At 40.9% G+C, this 18,061-nt stretch overlaps 1 protein-coding gene across 1 annotated transcript in view; it reads right to left on the reverse strand.

Annotated features, from left to right (window-relative positions):
- Nucleotides 1-18,061, reverse strand: part of ATP10B (ATPase phospholipid transporting 10B (putative)) — a 147,729-nt gene that overhangs the window by 25,487 nt on the left and 104,181 nt on the right. Inside the window, exons 13-17 of the mRNA XM_036749742.1 lie at nt 17,860-17,986; nt 13,394-13,578; nt 7,481-7,802; nt 3,656-3,732; nt 2,716-2,841 (exon numbers count right to left, since the gene is read on the reverse strand). Of these exons, the coding sequence (XP_036605637.1) occupies nt 2,716-2,841; nt 3,656-3,732; nt 7,481-7,802; nt 13,394-13,578; nt 17,860-17,986 (837 nt within the window). The remainder of the gene's footprint in view (nt 1-2,715; nt 2,842-3,655; nt 3,733-7,480; nt 7,803-13,393; nt 13,579-17,859; nt 17,987-18,061) is intronic.

Consider the following 18,061-nt stretch of genomic DNA (forward strand, 5'->3'; position numbering starts at 1 on the left):
GTTCAAACTTCTAAGCAGCCAGGTTTTTAATCCCTGATGAAATGGGTTGCGGATGTGGAAGTCATAGTTCTCCACCCTCTAATTGCAAGGGGGAGATAATGCCGCATCAGTGTCACCCAGTTAGAATACTACATCAGGCTGGAAATAAATATCACATAAGCGTTGAAAGCACACTCAGCCAGGAAAAGTTTCTTTCTTTTTTTTCCATATTAGAAATTTAATGTTGAGAAGTCATAGACTTATTCAGAAGGATGACTTTTTAAATATATATTTTTTAAACACGGACACTGAATTCTAAGTAAACAATCTTTCATGCTTAAAGTGAATTTCGAGTCAAATGGAATGGCTTGTTTGCACTGACTTGCTGAAATGCAATTACTATCCAGTTTATCCAATTTGCATTATTCTTTTCACTGCTACTCATTTACATATACATTAAACTTTGAGCAGATATGCTTGCTGTATTTGAGTGGTGATGGTGACAGCGGCTGCCAGCAGGGCCCAGAAAATGGAGCAAAAGATAAAAATTTGGGTTTTTGAGATGCCACTTGTCTAATGTGGCTGTCTTCCATTCCCCTGGTTCTAATCATCTTTTCTTCCTTATGCAAACAGGAATCAGATTATATTTGGAGGCACTGGGGGATTATTCCAAGGTCCTTGAACTAGATAATGAAAAGCACTAACCCAGGCATTTGTGCCCCCTTTGGCATAGCAATGTTCTGATTCTTGCCATGTTTTCTTTTTAATCAAGAGCTTTTAACTATAGTCCCAGAATCTCCTAGAAGGCCTCAGTACTATATTGATGTGTCTCTCCCTAGTGCTGATAACTCATATTTTATTTTAATTTTTTTGGCCCTCAGAAATATGGCAGGCAAACATTTTCAGGGACAAATGGTTGTTGTAAGATGATTTTTCACATTTGCAAGGACATTTATACTTTCCAAAATACTTTCATGTACATTATCCTCTCACTATTTCTTTGGGGGTTCACAAAGGAAATATCATAATCGTCTTTTTATAGAGGAAGAAAGCAAGATACATTGGTAGCATTACTTGCTCAAGGCCAGTTTGCTCCATTCAACTGAGGCAGAGGCTTGTAGTGGACAGACAACTGAACTGTGAGTCAGCTGGCCAGGGTCTGAGGCCTGCCAGCTACTTGACCCATGACCTCTTGCAAATCATTGGATATCTCTCGGCCTTAGTTTCCCCATCTATGGCTCATTTTCATTCTGAATTCTGGATAAGTGAAGGGATCCAGAAATTCCAGACTGGTCAGGATGTCTTAGTCTTCTGCTTTTTAGCCTAGTGGGCAACTTGTCACATCAAAGGTTAAAAAAATTGGATCTTCCCTGAGAGTTCTATTGCCTTCTTTTTTTCTCTTTGTTTTCTGTTTCAGTCATTTCTTTTTCTTCCGGGCTCCCACACCCAGTTCCTCCCAGTTTCTCAGAAAACAAGCAGGAAGAGTGCTGGCTACACACAATAGTGATAGGCAGTTGGGCATCGGTGGGTAGTATAGAGGATGAGTGTGCTGGACTTGGTGTCAGGAAGACCCAAGTGCAAAACTTACCTCAGGCACTTATAAGCTGCAGGACTTTCAACAAGCTGTTTAAACTCTCCCAGTACTTTCCTTATCTTAAAAATAGGGATAACAATAGCACCTAACTTGCAGAGTTGTTGGGAGGATCACATGAGATAACAGGTGAAGGGCTTTGCAAATGTGAAAGTGCCTATATAAGTGCTACCTGTTCATTATCATCATCTTCATCATTACTGTTATCCCTTGCATAGGACACTGGCCAATTTGTTATTGGGTGACTTGAGGGTAAGTCCATGTTAAAGTTACACATTCCTCTCTGATGCGTGGGATGTGGTGAAGTAGGAAACCAGAGTATTGTAAAAAAGTATTTGAATAGGAAATGGTCGCCTTGGAGGAAAAGAGTTTTGCCACCACTAACATTCATAGTAACATTCTGTTTGTTCCTCTATGTGAGGAGGTTCATGGGAACTTTACTTTTCTAGGCCTCGGTTTTCCTCATATGTAAAATGAGGGAGCTGGAAGAGATATTAGAGTTCTCCTGCAGCTCTATTTGATGACCCTCCGACAGGTGCAGAGGGACTTGTTCTATAGGTAGAGAACTATGGTTCAGAAGTGACTTGTCTTGCCTGAGTTCCATGGCATGTCAGCTGGTGAAGGGAGGGGGAAAAATCCCCAAATTAAGCACATTCAGAGTCACACTTATCCCTCTCTCATCCTCTCACACACACTTTTGATACCTTTTCAGCAGTTCTCAGTGCCCACAAATTGTTCTGGACCTATAAGATATCCTTCCTTAGTGACCTACCTGGTAAAACTCCAATTTTCTAGATCTTTGCTAGCATTTATCCACACATCAAAACCTACCAGTCCTTTGTCTCATCTTCTTTATGCCCTTACTCTCTGTAAATGTGATAAAAGGGTACCAATTGGTTAATACCTTATCCCTCTCAGGTGGCATATTTGTGTTTTACCAAGGCCCTTCAGTGCTTTAAGCCAAAGAATGGATTCCATTGGCAGAGAGCTCAGGTACTGGAAGGCTGGAGAGGGGAATACTGATGCAGGCAGGTCTTCTGTTTCTCCATTAGTCACAGTGAACAGACTCAGGGGCTGACTTGTATGATTTGGGCTTTCCTGGCCCACAGTAAAGGCTTAATGGGCAGACCTAAGGGGCCACTTACCACATTTTTGTAGAAGTAGTAAACAACCATCCTTGCCAAACGTGAGTAACACCAGTGGCCATGCACGAGCAATAGCTTCTTCAGGTGCTTGAATCTAGAGATGGCGAAATCACTGGACATCACAGCCTGAAAAGCGAGAGCTGAAAAGTCTTTCATCCAAACTTTACTGTTTTCCCTACCCTGCCCCAAATGATTCACAATCCCAAAGAAACTGCCTAGGAGGGAGAAATCTTACTCTGTATCTCTAATGGGCGGGGGTCAAAAGGGTTTTCACCATCACATGATACTTGGACTACTTTGCTCTGGAATCTCATTTGTTTGGACATACAAACCGCTTCCCACCTCATTTCTGGTGAGATGGAGGACCAAGTCACCAGTTACAGTTGGGATGAACAATTTTTCATTCCTGTTAGGTTTGTTTCATGACGATATCCAAAGGATGGATTCTGACCAAATTAGACAAATGGTTTCAAAACTACCTTTCTAGCATCGTAAGTTTAATTTGTGTTTCTGGCTATCATCTTGAAAAAAATTGTGACTGATACAGATTTTCTAATGTATTGACAGAGCATAGCTCTTGTAGCTTTTTTTTAACGGATTACATGAAAAACCTAGAACATGAGTAGAAATTATAGAGATGTAGGATTAAGCCAAGTGAAACTGATAGATCACAGAACTACTAGTTTATACTTTGGAATGAGGGCTTGGTTTTGTAATGCAACACACATACTGATCATATGGTCAATTTGCTAAATGCCTCGTTTTGGACTTGGTCAGGTATTGGGCAGGGAATGTAGAGAAGTATGAAAGACAACCAACTTGTGGATAGTAATGAGCTGATCTGTGTCTCTTCCAGAGAGCAAATCACCTACAAACCTTAGGTAGTTGCCTAAATCTAACATAAGGAAAAAGAGTGAGGGAAAAAGGAAGATAGCAATACCTGCATGCCTTCTTGTCCAGATATCCCAATTCCGATGTCGGCAGCCTGGATCATGCTTACGTCATTTGCACCATCACCTGAGAACAGATGGGGAATGACTGATGAAGAGTAACAAATGGGGCTTCTGTGGTTTTGTGTGCATTTCAGGGCTGAAATTTCAAGAGACAGGCTTCTGATGCCTCAGACTGCAGACAGAATCAGGGGGACTCTGAGGGAATTAGAAATCATTCCTTCAGTGTTATCTTTCTGTCTCCACTACCTAGCGTAGTGCATGGCCATGATATAAGTGCCCAATTGATACTTATGGAATTTTATCAGTGAGGAATAAGAGGCCAAGAGATTTGCCCAAAGTCACATAGCTAGATAGTAGCAGAATTTGGACTAGAATTATCAGCCAATGACTCCTGATGCAGAATTCTTTCTAGTTCGCCATATTTTCCTCTCTTAGCTGAGTCCTTTTGACATGGCACTGAATGAAATTTTAAGGGAAATATGTCACTAGAATATTGGACCCTAGAGACTTTTCTTTTGCTACTTTTTGCTTTTCTTAATTTTTCTGTCTCTATACATTCACTCACATTAAACCTTTCTCCCTCAGATATGACACACATGTCTAGATCTGTTGTCTAGTTGTTTTTCAGTCATGTCCAACTATTAGTGACTCCATTTGGGGTTTTCTTGGCAAAAGTACTGGAGGGGTTTGCCATTTCCTTCTCCAGATCATTTTACAGATGAGGAAACCAAGGCAATCAGGGTTAAGTGACTTGCCCAGGGTCACACAGCTCTAAGTATCTGAGGCCAGATTTGAACTCATGATGATGAGGCTTCCAGACTATAGTTCCAGCACTATATCTACTGTGCCACCTAACTGCCCATGTCTAGATCTAGGCCTGTTGGAATTCCTTTATTGCTTGAAGGTCCAGTTCTAGCCTTTACAGACTTCCTGGATCTGCCATGAGATACATGCTCTGTTTTACTTTGGTGCTTCCTTTGCTCTCATCCCATTCTACATTGTATCATGTTATTTCTATATATCCACATCATCCTTTCCTACTAGACTATAAGCTCCTTGATGGCAGGGATCAGTTCTGGGAGCCTGCCTTTTAGAGGAACATTGACAAACTAGAAGTTAACAAACTGCAGTACATCCAAAGGGGCCCAAGATGGTAATGGACCGGGAGGCTATGCTTTACAGCAGCATTGGAAGAGGGAACTGAGGATGTTTAGCTTGGGGAAGAGAATCAAAGGGAATGTGGTAGCTGTCCTCACGCATCTGAAAGGCAGTTATCTAGAAGAGAAATTAGGTTTGCTTTTCTTGGCTCAAGGGAAAAGAACAAGAAAACAGTAGAATGATGTTCCAGAGAAGCAGCCCTTTGGCACATGTGTGTGTGTGTGTGTGTGTGTGTATTTGGCTCTCCTTCACCAGAGGTCCTCAAGCGCAATCTGAGTGACCACTTGTTGAGAATTTTTTTGTGGGATGTTTTCATAGGATTTTAGTGCTCAAAGAGACCCTGGAGAGTAATTGGTCCAACTTCCTCATATTATAGATCACTCAATCAACAAGAATTTATTATAGGGGCCTACTATGTGTCAGATGAAGAGGCTGAGACTGTTCAAAAAGCAGTGAGACTTGTGACTTTGAAATCCCTTCTGCTTCTGAGAATTTGTCATTATGTGATTGTGTGCTGAGTACCTAGAACGGTGTTTGGTATGTAGTTGTCACAATAAATATTTTTTGAATTGAATTGAACCTTAGAAAATAGGATTGAGTAGAATTTTGTTTCTGGCAGATTTAGTTTAGGTTTTTTTTTTTAAGAGTCAACCTAGGTTAAGGGACTTGCCCAGGGTCACACAGCTAGTAAGTGTCTGAGGCTGCAGATTTAATTTTAATGAACTTAATGAACTTAAATAAGTAAAACAAATTAACAAACATGCTTTAGGATATCTGTCATTAACCTCTTTGTTTTCAGGAACATGGGACCCTCTTCTGCTGAGTGAAAGGGGTTTTTCAATGGGGTAATAGACAGACTACCCCCTACATTGCTTTCCTGAAGATCCCTTTCTTCCCCAAAGCCTGTTCTGAATTCACTTTTAGCAATTTATCTCTGAGTCTGCATTGCTTCCACTTTATTTATTTATTTATTTTTTACAGCTGCTTCTCAGTAATAGGCTGCAATTAAATTAATATTATTCACCATAGAGAATGCTGAACTCGAGGAGAGAAAAAAAATCTTCCCATAATTGTTTTGAAACAAATTTATTGATCTCAAAAAAGAAGCGTGTCATCTGTGGCTGCCTTTATTCTTCCCATAATTAGTTTTTTTTTTAAACATAACGTGGAAATGAATAATTTAAATCTTCCCCATGGCAGAACTGTCTCAGCCTTTAACCTCTTCCATTAGCAAGCCTAGGAAAGTAGAGGTGAGGCACTCATGTAGTTTCTCTCCTGAGCTGGCTTTGTTTCTGTTGCTATGGGATTACAGTACCTCTATGACCCGAAAGAATGAGCTCTGTGATATTTTTGTGGTGAGTGGGAGACTCAGGCTCAGTGGAGGGGAATTCTGGATCCAAATGAGCTGCTCTCACTAAGGTTTTTTTCTCTTGTAAACTCTATGCAGCTTACTATTGCCTTATGCTGAACATTTAGACAAGATGTAATTAATAAAGGGGATATTGTGTAAAGTATATTGAAATTTTCCCCAGATTTCATGCTCCAAAATCACAGATGAGGACTAGAGATAGAGAAGGCAAAAGATAATGACTTTATCTGTAAGGACATTGCCGTAATCCTGGTTCTCTTACTGAGATCATAACCTGGGTAGTCAGTTTCTTTAGAGTAGGGATTATCTTTTGCCTTTCTCAGTATGTCTGGTGCTTAGTGTAGTGCCCAGCATAGTAGGTGATTAATAAATATTTATTTATTTACTGGCTGAAAGGACAATGGATGGCATCTAGTCCAGTCTTTTCATTTTATAGTTAAGGAAGTTGCATCCCAGAGACTTGCATGCACATAGTAGACAGTGGCAGAATTTGAACTGAGAACTTCTGACACCAATGCCAGCTTTCCATTGTATCCCTACATTAATTAGGGTCAGAGCACATCTTGTAGCCTAGGGTTACTCATACTCAGTGGGAAATCAAATGGAATAAAAACAACATATGTTTAAGCATTTTTTATAAGTCACTAAGTTTAGTTTTGGAATGTAGGAGGCCAGAGGGAAAAGCCTGCTTGAGGATCAGGCTGGCTTTTGTACCTCTGTTATTGATAATCTCTCTGCTTTACCTGTACTTTTTGGCTTCCTGGCCCTTGTCTGCCTTAACCCTTGAGACATGGTTACTTCGTCCTAATTTACTGATTTCTTAGCTTCTTAGAACATTGCCTCTTTTTGACAACAGAAACCACAGACTTCTTGGAATCTACTTTGATCTCTTGGCCATCAGAGCCTTGGCTTTTTTCTGATTTCTGGTTCTATTGTGACTTTGATTCTATCCTTGTTGCTGTTCAGTCATTTCAGTTGTGTCTGACTTTGCAAGTCCCATTTGGGGTTTCCTTGTCCAGCTCATTTTACAGATGAGGAAACTGAGACTAACAGGGTTAAGTGACTTGCCCAGGGTCAGGCAGCCAGTAAGTGTCTGAGAAGGGATTTGAACTCACCAACATGAGTCCTCCTGACTCCAGGCCCAGTGCACTATCCACTGAATCACCTAGCTGCCCATTGATTCTATCCTACTGATTCCCAAACCACCTGCCAAGTTTCATTCTGGTCTGGACCCCTGCCTGGCCAGCTGGATCCCACCCTTCCCATTCCCTGACATGGTAATTACCTATGGATAGAGTCATTACTTTCAACTTGTCCCGCACCAGCTTGACAACCATACTCTTCTGAAGCGGAGTAGAACGACAGCACAGGACTGAACGACAATACTTGGTCAACTCCAGAAACTTCTTCTCCAGATTCCCTTGGAAAATGACATTTAAAGTCTTCCCATCAATCACCAGCCCTATATCTGGACCTGCAGCTTCCACGGGAGAAGACAGTTCCTGAGAAGGAAGACAGATGCCAAAAAACTTGTGTTCTGCTTTGCTTGTGTTGTAACATCTCTTCACCTCTTCTAAAGCACAGTTGAGGATCGATTCGCAGGTCTCCTATAAAAGGAATCATAGAAGAACATATATCAAGATTTTGAAGTCTTTCCACTCTCTTCATTCCTCACTGTAGCGTTTGAAATAGCATCAAAGATATTTCAGTGGAACCAAAATCCCTCGCTTCAGTGGAACTCAGGAGAGGATGATTAGAGTAAGAACTTGTTTGTTAAGATGAGGTTTGATCTGGGGATGAAATAAAACAGAAAACAATAACAACAATAATAAATCCTACCCCCTAATAGTAAGTACGGGCCACCTTTAATGACACTCAAGAGGATACACTGCTACCTACCTTGCTGCTGCACCCTAAGACTATGGGCCCTTTCCATCTCACTTGCAGTTGAAACCTATAGAGCTTGTCTCCACTATTAGAATGTAAACTCCATGAGAGCAGGGGTTGTTTTACTTTTCTATTTGTATCCCTGATACTTAGCACAGTGTAAAATGTAGTAAACACTTGATAAATGCTTTTTTTCTTTCTTCCTTCCTTCCTTCTTTCCCTATTCCTTCCTTTCTTCCTTTCCTTATCTCTCCCTTCCTTCCTTCTTCCTTCCTCTCCTTCTCTCTCTTTCCCTCCCTTCCTCCCTCCCTTCCTTCCTTCCTTCCTTCCTTCCTTCCTTCCTTCCTTCCTTCCTTCCTTCCTTCCTCCCTCCTTCCCTCCCTCCCTTCCTTCCTTCCTTCCTTCCTTCCTTCCTTCCTTCCTTCCTTCCTTCCTTCCTTCCTTCCTTCCTTCCTTCCTCTCTCTTTCTTCCCCTCTCCCTTTCTTCCTTTCTCTCTTTCTCTCTTTTTTCTTCCTTCCTTCTCTTTCTTTCTCTATCTCTCTCTTTCCTTCTCTCTCTCCTTCCCTCCCTTCCTTTATTCCATTCGTTTTATTCTTTTCAAAATGCTGTTAAATCTACATTGTCTACAAAATTTGAAGAAAACAGAAACATGGAAATCTTTAACTGACTTGGCTGCATTCACAATGTGAGTCTGTCATAGAGTGGGTCCTAGAACTCGGGTCTGCTAGCTCTGAGTTTAGTATCATACCAAACCTTTGTATTACACAATGATGTTATTTATATAAAACTTCAAAGTTTTGAAGGCATTTTATATAAATAATCTCATTGGCTTCTCATAACAAACTTGTGATTTAGACAGAGTTTATCATTAATCCCCATTTTACAGATGATGAAATGAAAAAAATAAGTGGCTTATCCATGGTCACGCAGCTAGTAAGACTTGTACATAGAAGGGTCTTTCTGATTTTAAGTCCAGTACTCTAGTCCCAATGTCAGATTGCTAAATCTTATCCATTGGTCTGCCATGCACATCAGCACTGAAAAATACTTCATCACCTTGCAGTCATTTCAGTCAGGTCTGGGCATGATCTGAATATGAAAAAATTATAGATAGTCCAAAAGGAAGGAAGGAGAGAGAGAAGAAAAGAGAGGGTGAGACACCAAGAAAGAAGTCAGGGAAGAGAGTGGGGGGGACAGAGAGCAGGGGAGAAAGAGACAGAGAGCGGGAGGGAAAGAAGGGAAGAGGGAGGGGGAGAGAGACAGAGGGGGGGAAGAGGGAGGGAGGGGGAAAGGAGGGAGAGAGGGAGGGGGAGAGAGAGAGAGAGAGAGAGAGAGAAGGAGAGAGAGAGAGAGAGAGAGAGAGAGAGAGAGAAATTCCTTTATGCTGGGTCCTAAAAGTTAGAAGGTTTAGCTGGTTTAATATATATATATATATTATATATATGTATAATCAACTATATATATATAAATACACACACACACACACACACATATATATATATTAAACCAGCTAAACCTTATATATGACCCTTGTTTAGGGAGATAAATGGTCTAGATAAATTATAGATTCAAATAGTTTGATTTTATCCCTTGCCTGAATTGTATTATAAGTTACTTGTTTGTCTTTATGATAATTAAATCCCATATTATATATATCTGGAGGCTCACAATTCTGCAAGGTATAATTTGATCCCACCCTGAGAAGTATATGGAAAAATGTTTTCTTTAGTATCCCATGAACCCATTATTCCCCATGTAATCTGTTGATTGAATTCGTTCTTTTTGAACAAATTTGAATAGGAATGGGGCTCCAGTTACCATAGAACCACAGAATATTAGATTTGAAAGGGTACTTAGAGATCATTTAGTCCACTCTCTCATTTTATAAAATGAGGACACTGAAACCTAGAGAAAGAAAGCAGCTTTTTCAAGGTCACAAGGTGGTCAGTAGGATATTTTTAGGTGTTTTCAGACCTGTGGTTTCATTGGTGTGGAAATACCCTCCATTGATGCAGAGTAGCAGCTTGCAACTCGTCTGTAAATTATAGTTTTAGAGACTTGTCTGAAGCACTGAGAGGTTATACAAGCTAGTGGACAGGACTGGAACCCAGGTCTCGCTAATTCCAAGACTGGCCTTTAATCCCTTCTATCTCTCTGCTTTTCTATATGCAGGCAAATATAGCGCCTTGCAGTGGCTGACTGGATTCAGAACACTTCAAAGGTAGGGATGGTGGCTTTTAATTTTTCAGTTATTTTCCCACAAAGGCAAAGATAGGCACCAGCATACTGTGGTTGCTCAATAAGTGTTACTGTTACCGGCATGACCTAGAAATTTCAGTGCCCCTTCAGCCTCGCTGCCAACATTTTGGAGTACTAATGATTCACTTCTCATCTGTCATTTTTGTTGTCACCCCGTGCAAGGTATGTGTGTGGGCTGCACCAGTGTTTAAATGGATGATGGGTAGGAGTCATTTGAAACAGCCTCTATTTTCTGATACTCCGTGGCTCGCTGGGAGAGCTCATGGCATCATTCCTGGCATGCCAAAGCCATTACTCCTCCAAGATGACTCTGTGAGCCCTGGAGACAAAGCAGGACTCCAGTGTAGGTCCTTATCTCCCCTGGATATATAGTGAAACTTTATTGACTTTGATTATATTTTCTGTTTACTTTTATGCATTCATGTTATCTCCTCTAATTGAATGCAAGTTTCATCGGCCCACATGCTGTTTCTCACATATTCCACATCCTGACTTCATGCAATTATAGTGGCTCTCTCTCATGCCTACAGTAAATACTCTTCTGCCTTGCTTCTGATGCCTGTTTCTCTGACTTCCTTCAGCTGCTGTTGTTTGGTTCTGTCTGACTCTTCAGGACCCCATTTGGGGGTTTCTTGGCAAAGATACTGGAGTGGTTTGCCATTTCCTTCTCCAGCTCATTTTACAGATGAGGAAACTGAGGCAACCGGGGTTAAAAGACTTGCCCAGGTTCATACAGGTAGTAAGTGTCTGAGATCAGATTTGAACTCAGGGAGATGAATCTTCCTGACTCCAGGCCTGGTGCTCTGTGCACTATGGTGTCACCTAGAAGCTGGCTTTCATCAGAGCTGAGCTCAAATCCTGCCTTCTTTAGGAGGCTTTCCCCATTCTCATCTGCTGTTAGTTAGTCCCTTCCCTCCAATGTTATCTTCCAATTGCTCTCTCTCTCTATCTTGTTTATACATAGTCGTTTGAATGTCATCTCTCCTATTAGACTGTGAGCTCCTTGAGATAAAGGTCTATGATTTTTTTCACCTTTCTTTGTCTCTCCTGTGCCTGGAACACAGGAAGCGATTAATAATTGCTTGGTGAAAGACCGACTTAAATTCAGGTTTTCTGTTTCCAGAATCACTGCTGTTATATACAATATTAAACTGTCTATCTTTGTTTCTTTCAGTATCAAGTGCAGTGTTTTCCTTCATAAATACTTTTTGAATGAACGATAAATGTAGTCAGGTAGATCTGAGTTTGAATACTGCCTCAGACACTTACTATATGACTATGGGCAAGTCACTTAACTTTTCTTGGCCTCAGTTTCCCCATCTGTAAAATCACCTACCTCACAGGGTTATTGTGAGGATTTGCTATTTGCCATTTAGCAGATCTTAAAGCACTACATACTTTTTAAACTATTACTATCCTCACTACTGTTATTATTATTATTATTTCTCAGAGGACAAGGGCAACCTTGGAGATGGTCTCAGTAGTTTGTCTGTGACTGATTGGAACGGGGGTAAGCTCAATGACAGATTACTTTGGAGAAAGACAATCAGAAAGCATTCCGGGCTCTTTGGGAAAACATCTTGGGTTGAACAGACCTGACACCAGCTCTCTCCACCACTCCAACTTTTTCCCCCCTCCTAAAGTTGACTCACACTTTGAAAGATGTTCTCCTCCTCCAGGTATCACCTGGAGGGAAATTATCATTGCAAATGAAATTTCCATTTCAAGCAGAGAAGGCAAGCATCAACACTATTACAGGATGAGGCACTTAAGCAAGCTGCAAATTACTTTTTTCATAAGCATAATATTAAAATCAAAGATTTTTCTGAGATTATTTTCATCTTGAAACTTCATTGTGGTTTAATCTAATCACGTAATAATCCATGCATCTGCTGGCAATACAAATGACTATTCCATGCATGTGGGGGCAGGGGGCTCAGACGTTTTTCTTATGGAGAGTTATCTGCGCTTGTTATTCTATGGTCTCTTGGTAGAATGAAAACCAAATTGTGTCATGGTCCTTGTTTATTCCTACAACCCATCTAGCACCCAAACTTTTTTTTTTGCCTTTGGGAATCTTCTCATGGTATCATAGAGGTAAGGAACCTTGGCATCTGCCCAGTCCAATTTCTTTATTTTACAGATTTCTGAGGAAACTAAGGTCCAGAGAAGTTAAATAACTTGCTTGAGGTCACACAAACAGAAAACAGAAGAGCTCACATTCAAACCCAGGTCCTTTGACTTCCATTTCAATGCTCTTTCTACTCCATCATTTTCCAGGTTCTAATGTCCTCTTGCTGCAGCCTGGCCACCCAGGACCAGCCCTCTATCAGTATTCTATCTTGTTTTACATTACCCCCCTTCCATCAAAACTTTACTATTCTGGGTTGCTATTTCCTATGTCCCATCTCTCCTGGGACTAATTTGGGAAAATAATATGAGCTGAGTTACTGGGAGATAAACAATTGAGAGTTTTCCTTCTCATATATTTACATTTTAGTATGTGTGCTGCTTAAGCAAGTACATATATTTACATTTTAACAAGGGCCTTAAGTTAAAGTGCTTTCACTCATGGGATTTAGTAACCTGGGCATTTCAGGATCAAAGAGAAAGGAAGCTGGAGGATTGAATAATGGAAAGAACATTGGTAAGGGAATCAGGAAATTGAAGTGATAGTCCTATCTGTTGATGTGTTAATGACCTTGGGAAGGTCGTTTCATATTTCTAGGCTGTAATGCCTCCCTCTACAAAGACTAAGTTTTGAACTCAATGATCTCTTCTAAGGCTCAAAGGTGTTTTCTAGTCCTTTCCCTCTTTGACATTCTATATTCCAAGGTCCCTTCCAATTTTGCTATTCTGTTCTCTAAGGCCCTTTCCAGTTCTGACATTCTATGTTTTAAGGACTTTTCTACTTCGAAGGGAATTTTTTAAGATATTTGGGAGCTAGGGATCATCCTTCATACTGCCCCTCAAATCCCACCATGCTGCCTACTCTCCTCTTTGCTAAGGTGGACTCTGGACTTGGAAACCAGGTTCCTGGTCTGGACGCACCTGACTCTCTGTATTAATGGTATAAACGGTGTCTGTCTGGTCCAAGAGTTTACAGGAATATGCAATATTGACAGCTGTTTCCTGCTTGTCTCCTGTCAAGACCCAGATTTGGATCCCTGCCTCTCTCAATGCAGCAATGGTATCTGGCACGCCTTCTTGCAGTCGATCTTCAATCCCAGTTGCTCCTGGGGAAGAGAAGAGACAAGCTGGGTCACCTATTGGGGAAGAGAGCCATGGATTTAATTCTTCAGGCATAATCACCCTGTTGAAATTAACCCTCTTAAATTGAAGACCAGCAGCAGAACTGATGCTGCATTTAGGTTGGAGATAATGTGGCTGAAAGGGGGATACTAATTAGGCCAGCAGATTCCTTATATTTTTTGTATTATCTTAAGCTCGGCATCAATCCTTAGTGAATATACAACAGAATATTGAACAGTAGCTAAACGACTCGACAATCAAACAAAATCTGCATTTAAATTGAGGCTTTTTTTTAGACCAAAGACTTGGCTACACATTTCACTCATTGCCCAAGCAGAGCATTTCATTCTTTTTAATAATCCAAAATGACAACTCGTTGGCAAAGGAGTGACGCTAGAAGCATGCTGAACAGATAATTTCCTATTGCAGGACCTTACGTGAATGCAATAATAGCCTAAGAATGCAGTTTTACAGTGTGGCTATTTAATGGAATGAGAGTCTCTCAGTGACAAGTGGAAATCTTTCCCCAGCCTCAGTTCTCTTCCAGCTACCTTGAGGGAAGAAAAAATGATTTCTTTGAGGAAATGTGTTTGCTTTGGATAGCCAGTCCAAATGCAGAAGTAAACAACCATGTGAAAAATTATGGTTCTTGCCCCATTTTTTCCTCCAGGGATCAGGCAGAAGGAGTGAGACTTTGAAGATGATATAGATCAAAGTAGGAGGTAGATGGGGGAAGGGGGAAAAGGACATTTATTTGCGTGAAGAAGAAAATGAAACTTTTTCACCAGGGAGACTGAAAGATCTTTCATAGCTAGATAAATTGACAGGTTCTGACAAGTTGTATTATCCCTACTTCAGTCCTAGTTTATGAGGACTTCTCAGTAGCTGGCCTAGAAAATATCCCTTTTGAGCTATTCCAGAGTCCAGTACTGAAAAATTAGGAAACCTTATTGAAAAGGATTTATAGGATCTGGTGCTATGAAAGAGGCCACCAGAGCAGAGTCATAACTAGGAAGCACTGTGCCCAGGGCAAGTAGCACAAAAGGTTTGCCTCATTTGGAGGGATGGGGACTGGACAGGAAAAAAGTCTCTAGGAACATAGTGTAGGTTTGCTTCTGGGGAGGCTTCTCCTGGGCAGGGCAGGGGAAAGCATTCATGCCAATATGCCATCTGCTAGCTTCTTATTTTAATTAATTTTTATTCTTGCTTTTTAGGTGCTAAGCTTTGTTGTTTCTGTGTAGCTAAAGGATTTGAAATGCTGTTAAGGCAACCTCTAAATCTGGCACCATTAAGTCAAGTCAACCAGCATTCATTAAATGCCTACTATGTGAGAAGCACTGTGCTAAGCACTGGGGAGCCAAATAAAGTTTAAAAAAAATCTCTGCCCTCAAGGAATTTAATGTCTAGTGGGGGAGATAACATTCAGACAACTATACACAAACATGATGTATACAGGGTTTAAGTTGGAGATAATCTCAGAGGGAAGGAGGGAGGTCTAGGAGAGGTATCTTATAGAAAGTGGAGTTTAAGGCTGGACTAATAAATCCGAGAATCACCAATATAGAGATAATAGTAGAATTCATGGGAACCAATAAGGTTACCAAGTGAAATAATATAGAAGGAGAAGAGAAGAGGGCCCAATATGAAGTCTTACGGAATACCTACAGTTATTGGTTAGTGGGCATAACATGGATGAAGATCCAGCAAAGGATACTGAGAAAGAACTATGCCATGGAAATGAGGAGAGATAAAGGACAATTGCTTTCAGGAGCTTCTTTTGAGGATGGGTAAGGCATGGGCACGTTAGTAGGCAGTAGGGAAGCAGCTAGTAGACTGGGAGATTTTGGTTTTTTTCATTTTTTTAGGGGGGAAGGCAGGGCAATTGGAGTTAAGCGACTTGCCCAAGGTCACACAGCTGGTAAGTGTGTCAAGTGTCTGAGGTCACATTTGAACTCAGGTCCTCCTGACTCCAGGGCCCGTGCTTTACTCACTGCCACATAGCTGCCCCAGCCTGGGAGATTTTGAAGTGAGAGAGTGGGGATGAGAGATGGGACAGTCGGCTGGAGGAGATGTTTTGTGATGAGATGGGATCACTTATGCATATAGAGGAGTTTGCGTTGGCAAGCAGAAGGGCTGCCTCTTGTAAAACAAGATTAAAGGAGGAGAAAGTGGCAGAAGGCATTTTAATGGTGTATAAGGAGGAAGGGAAAAGGAATTCTCTGTGAATGGTCTTCAATGTTTTGTAAAATTCTCAGCTGAGATGGTAGGGATAGGGAGAGCCAGGGGAGATATGGGGAGGGATGAAAAGGTTTGGAAGAGTTGCTGTATCAATGGAATGGAGTCAACTAAGAAGGCACAAGGGCCTTGCTGTGATGAGGGCCCGGTTGAGACTATGTAACGCGCATTTGTAGCAGACTCAGTATGGTTTCATGATTTTCTCCAGCTTCATTCAGAAGCATATGAGTAGGATTGAAGGCAGTGGATAATGGAAAATAATCCAAGACTGAGGCTTCGCAGAGTTAGATCGGACAAAAGGGGCAAGGGACTCAAGAGATGAAGAGCTGAGTGTTTCACCAGAGAGTCAAGATAGGGAAAGGAGAAGACTGTAGCCAATATAGGGGTGACGGCCTGGGGATTGGAGGTCAAAGTAAGGGTGAAGAGCTGGTTTTATTGCTTCAAGGCAGGCAAAAGATGGAATGGCAACAATTTGTGATAAAGGATGAGATAAAAAATTTAATTTTATGAACAATGAAGTGGTACACTCATCAGGAATTGCTAAATGACCTGCAGTTATAACTTTGAGACCTTGGCAGTGAGACAATCAGAAAATTCTCTGGGTATACACTTTGAGGCAGCTGTGCCTCTTTCAAAGGTTAATTGATTTCTCTCTTTTTTTAACTTTTGTTGATAAATCTTACAGTGATTTTACATTTTCAAGGTGATTTTTTAAAGCAAGCTTTTTCACCTGATTTCAACCATGCATCATGAGGTAAGATAAGATACTTACAATTTTCCCCAGTTTACAAAGAAAAAACTCATGCCTGAAAAAAGTTACGATCATATAAGTTAAAGATAAAGCTCCTGGCTGAATCTCTCCCTCTAGTCTTAGGCCACATAGATATTGATCCTGTCTCTGGTCGAATAGGAGCTGTTGGAGAGTGGGAACAATTTTATTTTTGTCTTCATCCCTAGTACCCGGTACATAGTCAGCACTTAATAAATGCTTATTAATTGATTCCTAGAGAAAAAGAGCAGGTGTGACCTACTTTGATTTATCTTTAACACTCTATTTAGTGCTGGGCACACACATCAAAGACAGCTGAAGAAGCTTTGGGTCCTAAACAACCAGAAACACTTGCCTTGCATTTCACCGACTTCCCTTTATTTCTTGTACTTGATGTAGTGGCAGTCTAGAAACTGGGACTTTAGTCCTGACTTTGCCACTGGCCTCCTTGGCTTCTTTTAAGTCCTAACAATCCCACCTCCTCCAAGAAGCCTTCCCTAATCCTCCATAATTCTAGTGCCTTCCCTCTGCTAGCTATTTCCCATTTATCCTGTATATAGCTTTCTTTGAATATATTTGTTTGCACGTTTTCTCCCCCATTAGACTGTAAGCTCCTTGAAGGCAAGGGCTACCTTTTGCGTCTTTTTGCCAGAACAGTACCTGGCACATAATAAACACTTTACAAATGTTTCTTGAATGAATGAATATTATCTATGGACATTGGGGGAAATCAATTAATTTCCTTGGGCTTCAGGTTCTTCATGTGTGACATAAGGCAATTGGATGACATTGACTTCTACAGTCTCAGCTTTGACATTTTGTGTTTTAAAGTCCCTTCCAGCTCTGGCATTCATTGTTCAAAGGTCCCTCCCAGCTTCCGTCTTTTAGGTTCTGAAGTCGTTTCCAGCTCTGGCATTCTATTTTCTAAAGTCTTTTCTAGTGCTAACTTTCTATTATTCTATGAGTCCATAGAGATTCAGTCCAAGATAGGGAATAGATTGAGCTTTGAGGAAGAGGTGGATAGGATCCAAGGTAGCCTGGCTACATGAGTTATATAATATTCCCAGAGGGAATTCCTCAGAAAGCAAAGTGAACAGAACTTGGATTAGTATTTGAGGTATTTCATTTGTGGCAAAGGTCTCCTGGGGATGAGTTTTCAATTTATATCTATTTAAAGTCTTGTTGCTGTTGGAGCCAAAAAGTTTCTTTACAACCACAATATTTCTCTTTTCTCATCTGATAATGACTTATTTTTAGTTACCCAGTAAGGTGAGTTGAGTCTCTAGACGTTGGGCCGTCTCCATTAGTAGCTCTTCTCGGTTTTCAAGGGACGCTTCAGCCTCTCGGCGGAAATTGGCCCACCTGTGGAAGTCCTCTTCTTTTAAGACCTACAGGGCAGATAAGGAAGTTTTTTCCAAACTCCAGTTTGTTGCAACAGTTCCTGAACTGGACTGGCCTTGTGT

This window comes from Trichosurus vulpecula, chromosome 3, assembly GCF_011100635.1.
Source record: "Trichosurus vulpecula isolate mTriVul1 chromosome 3, mTriVul1.pri, whole genome shotgun sequence".
Classification (NCBI taxonomy): Eukaryota; Metazoa; Chordata; class Mammalia; order Diprotodontia; family Phalangeridae; genus Trichosurus; species Trichosurus vulpecula.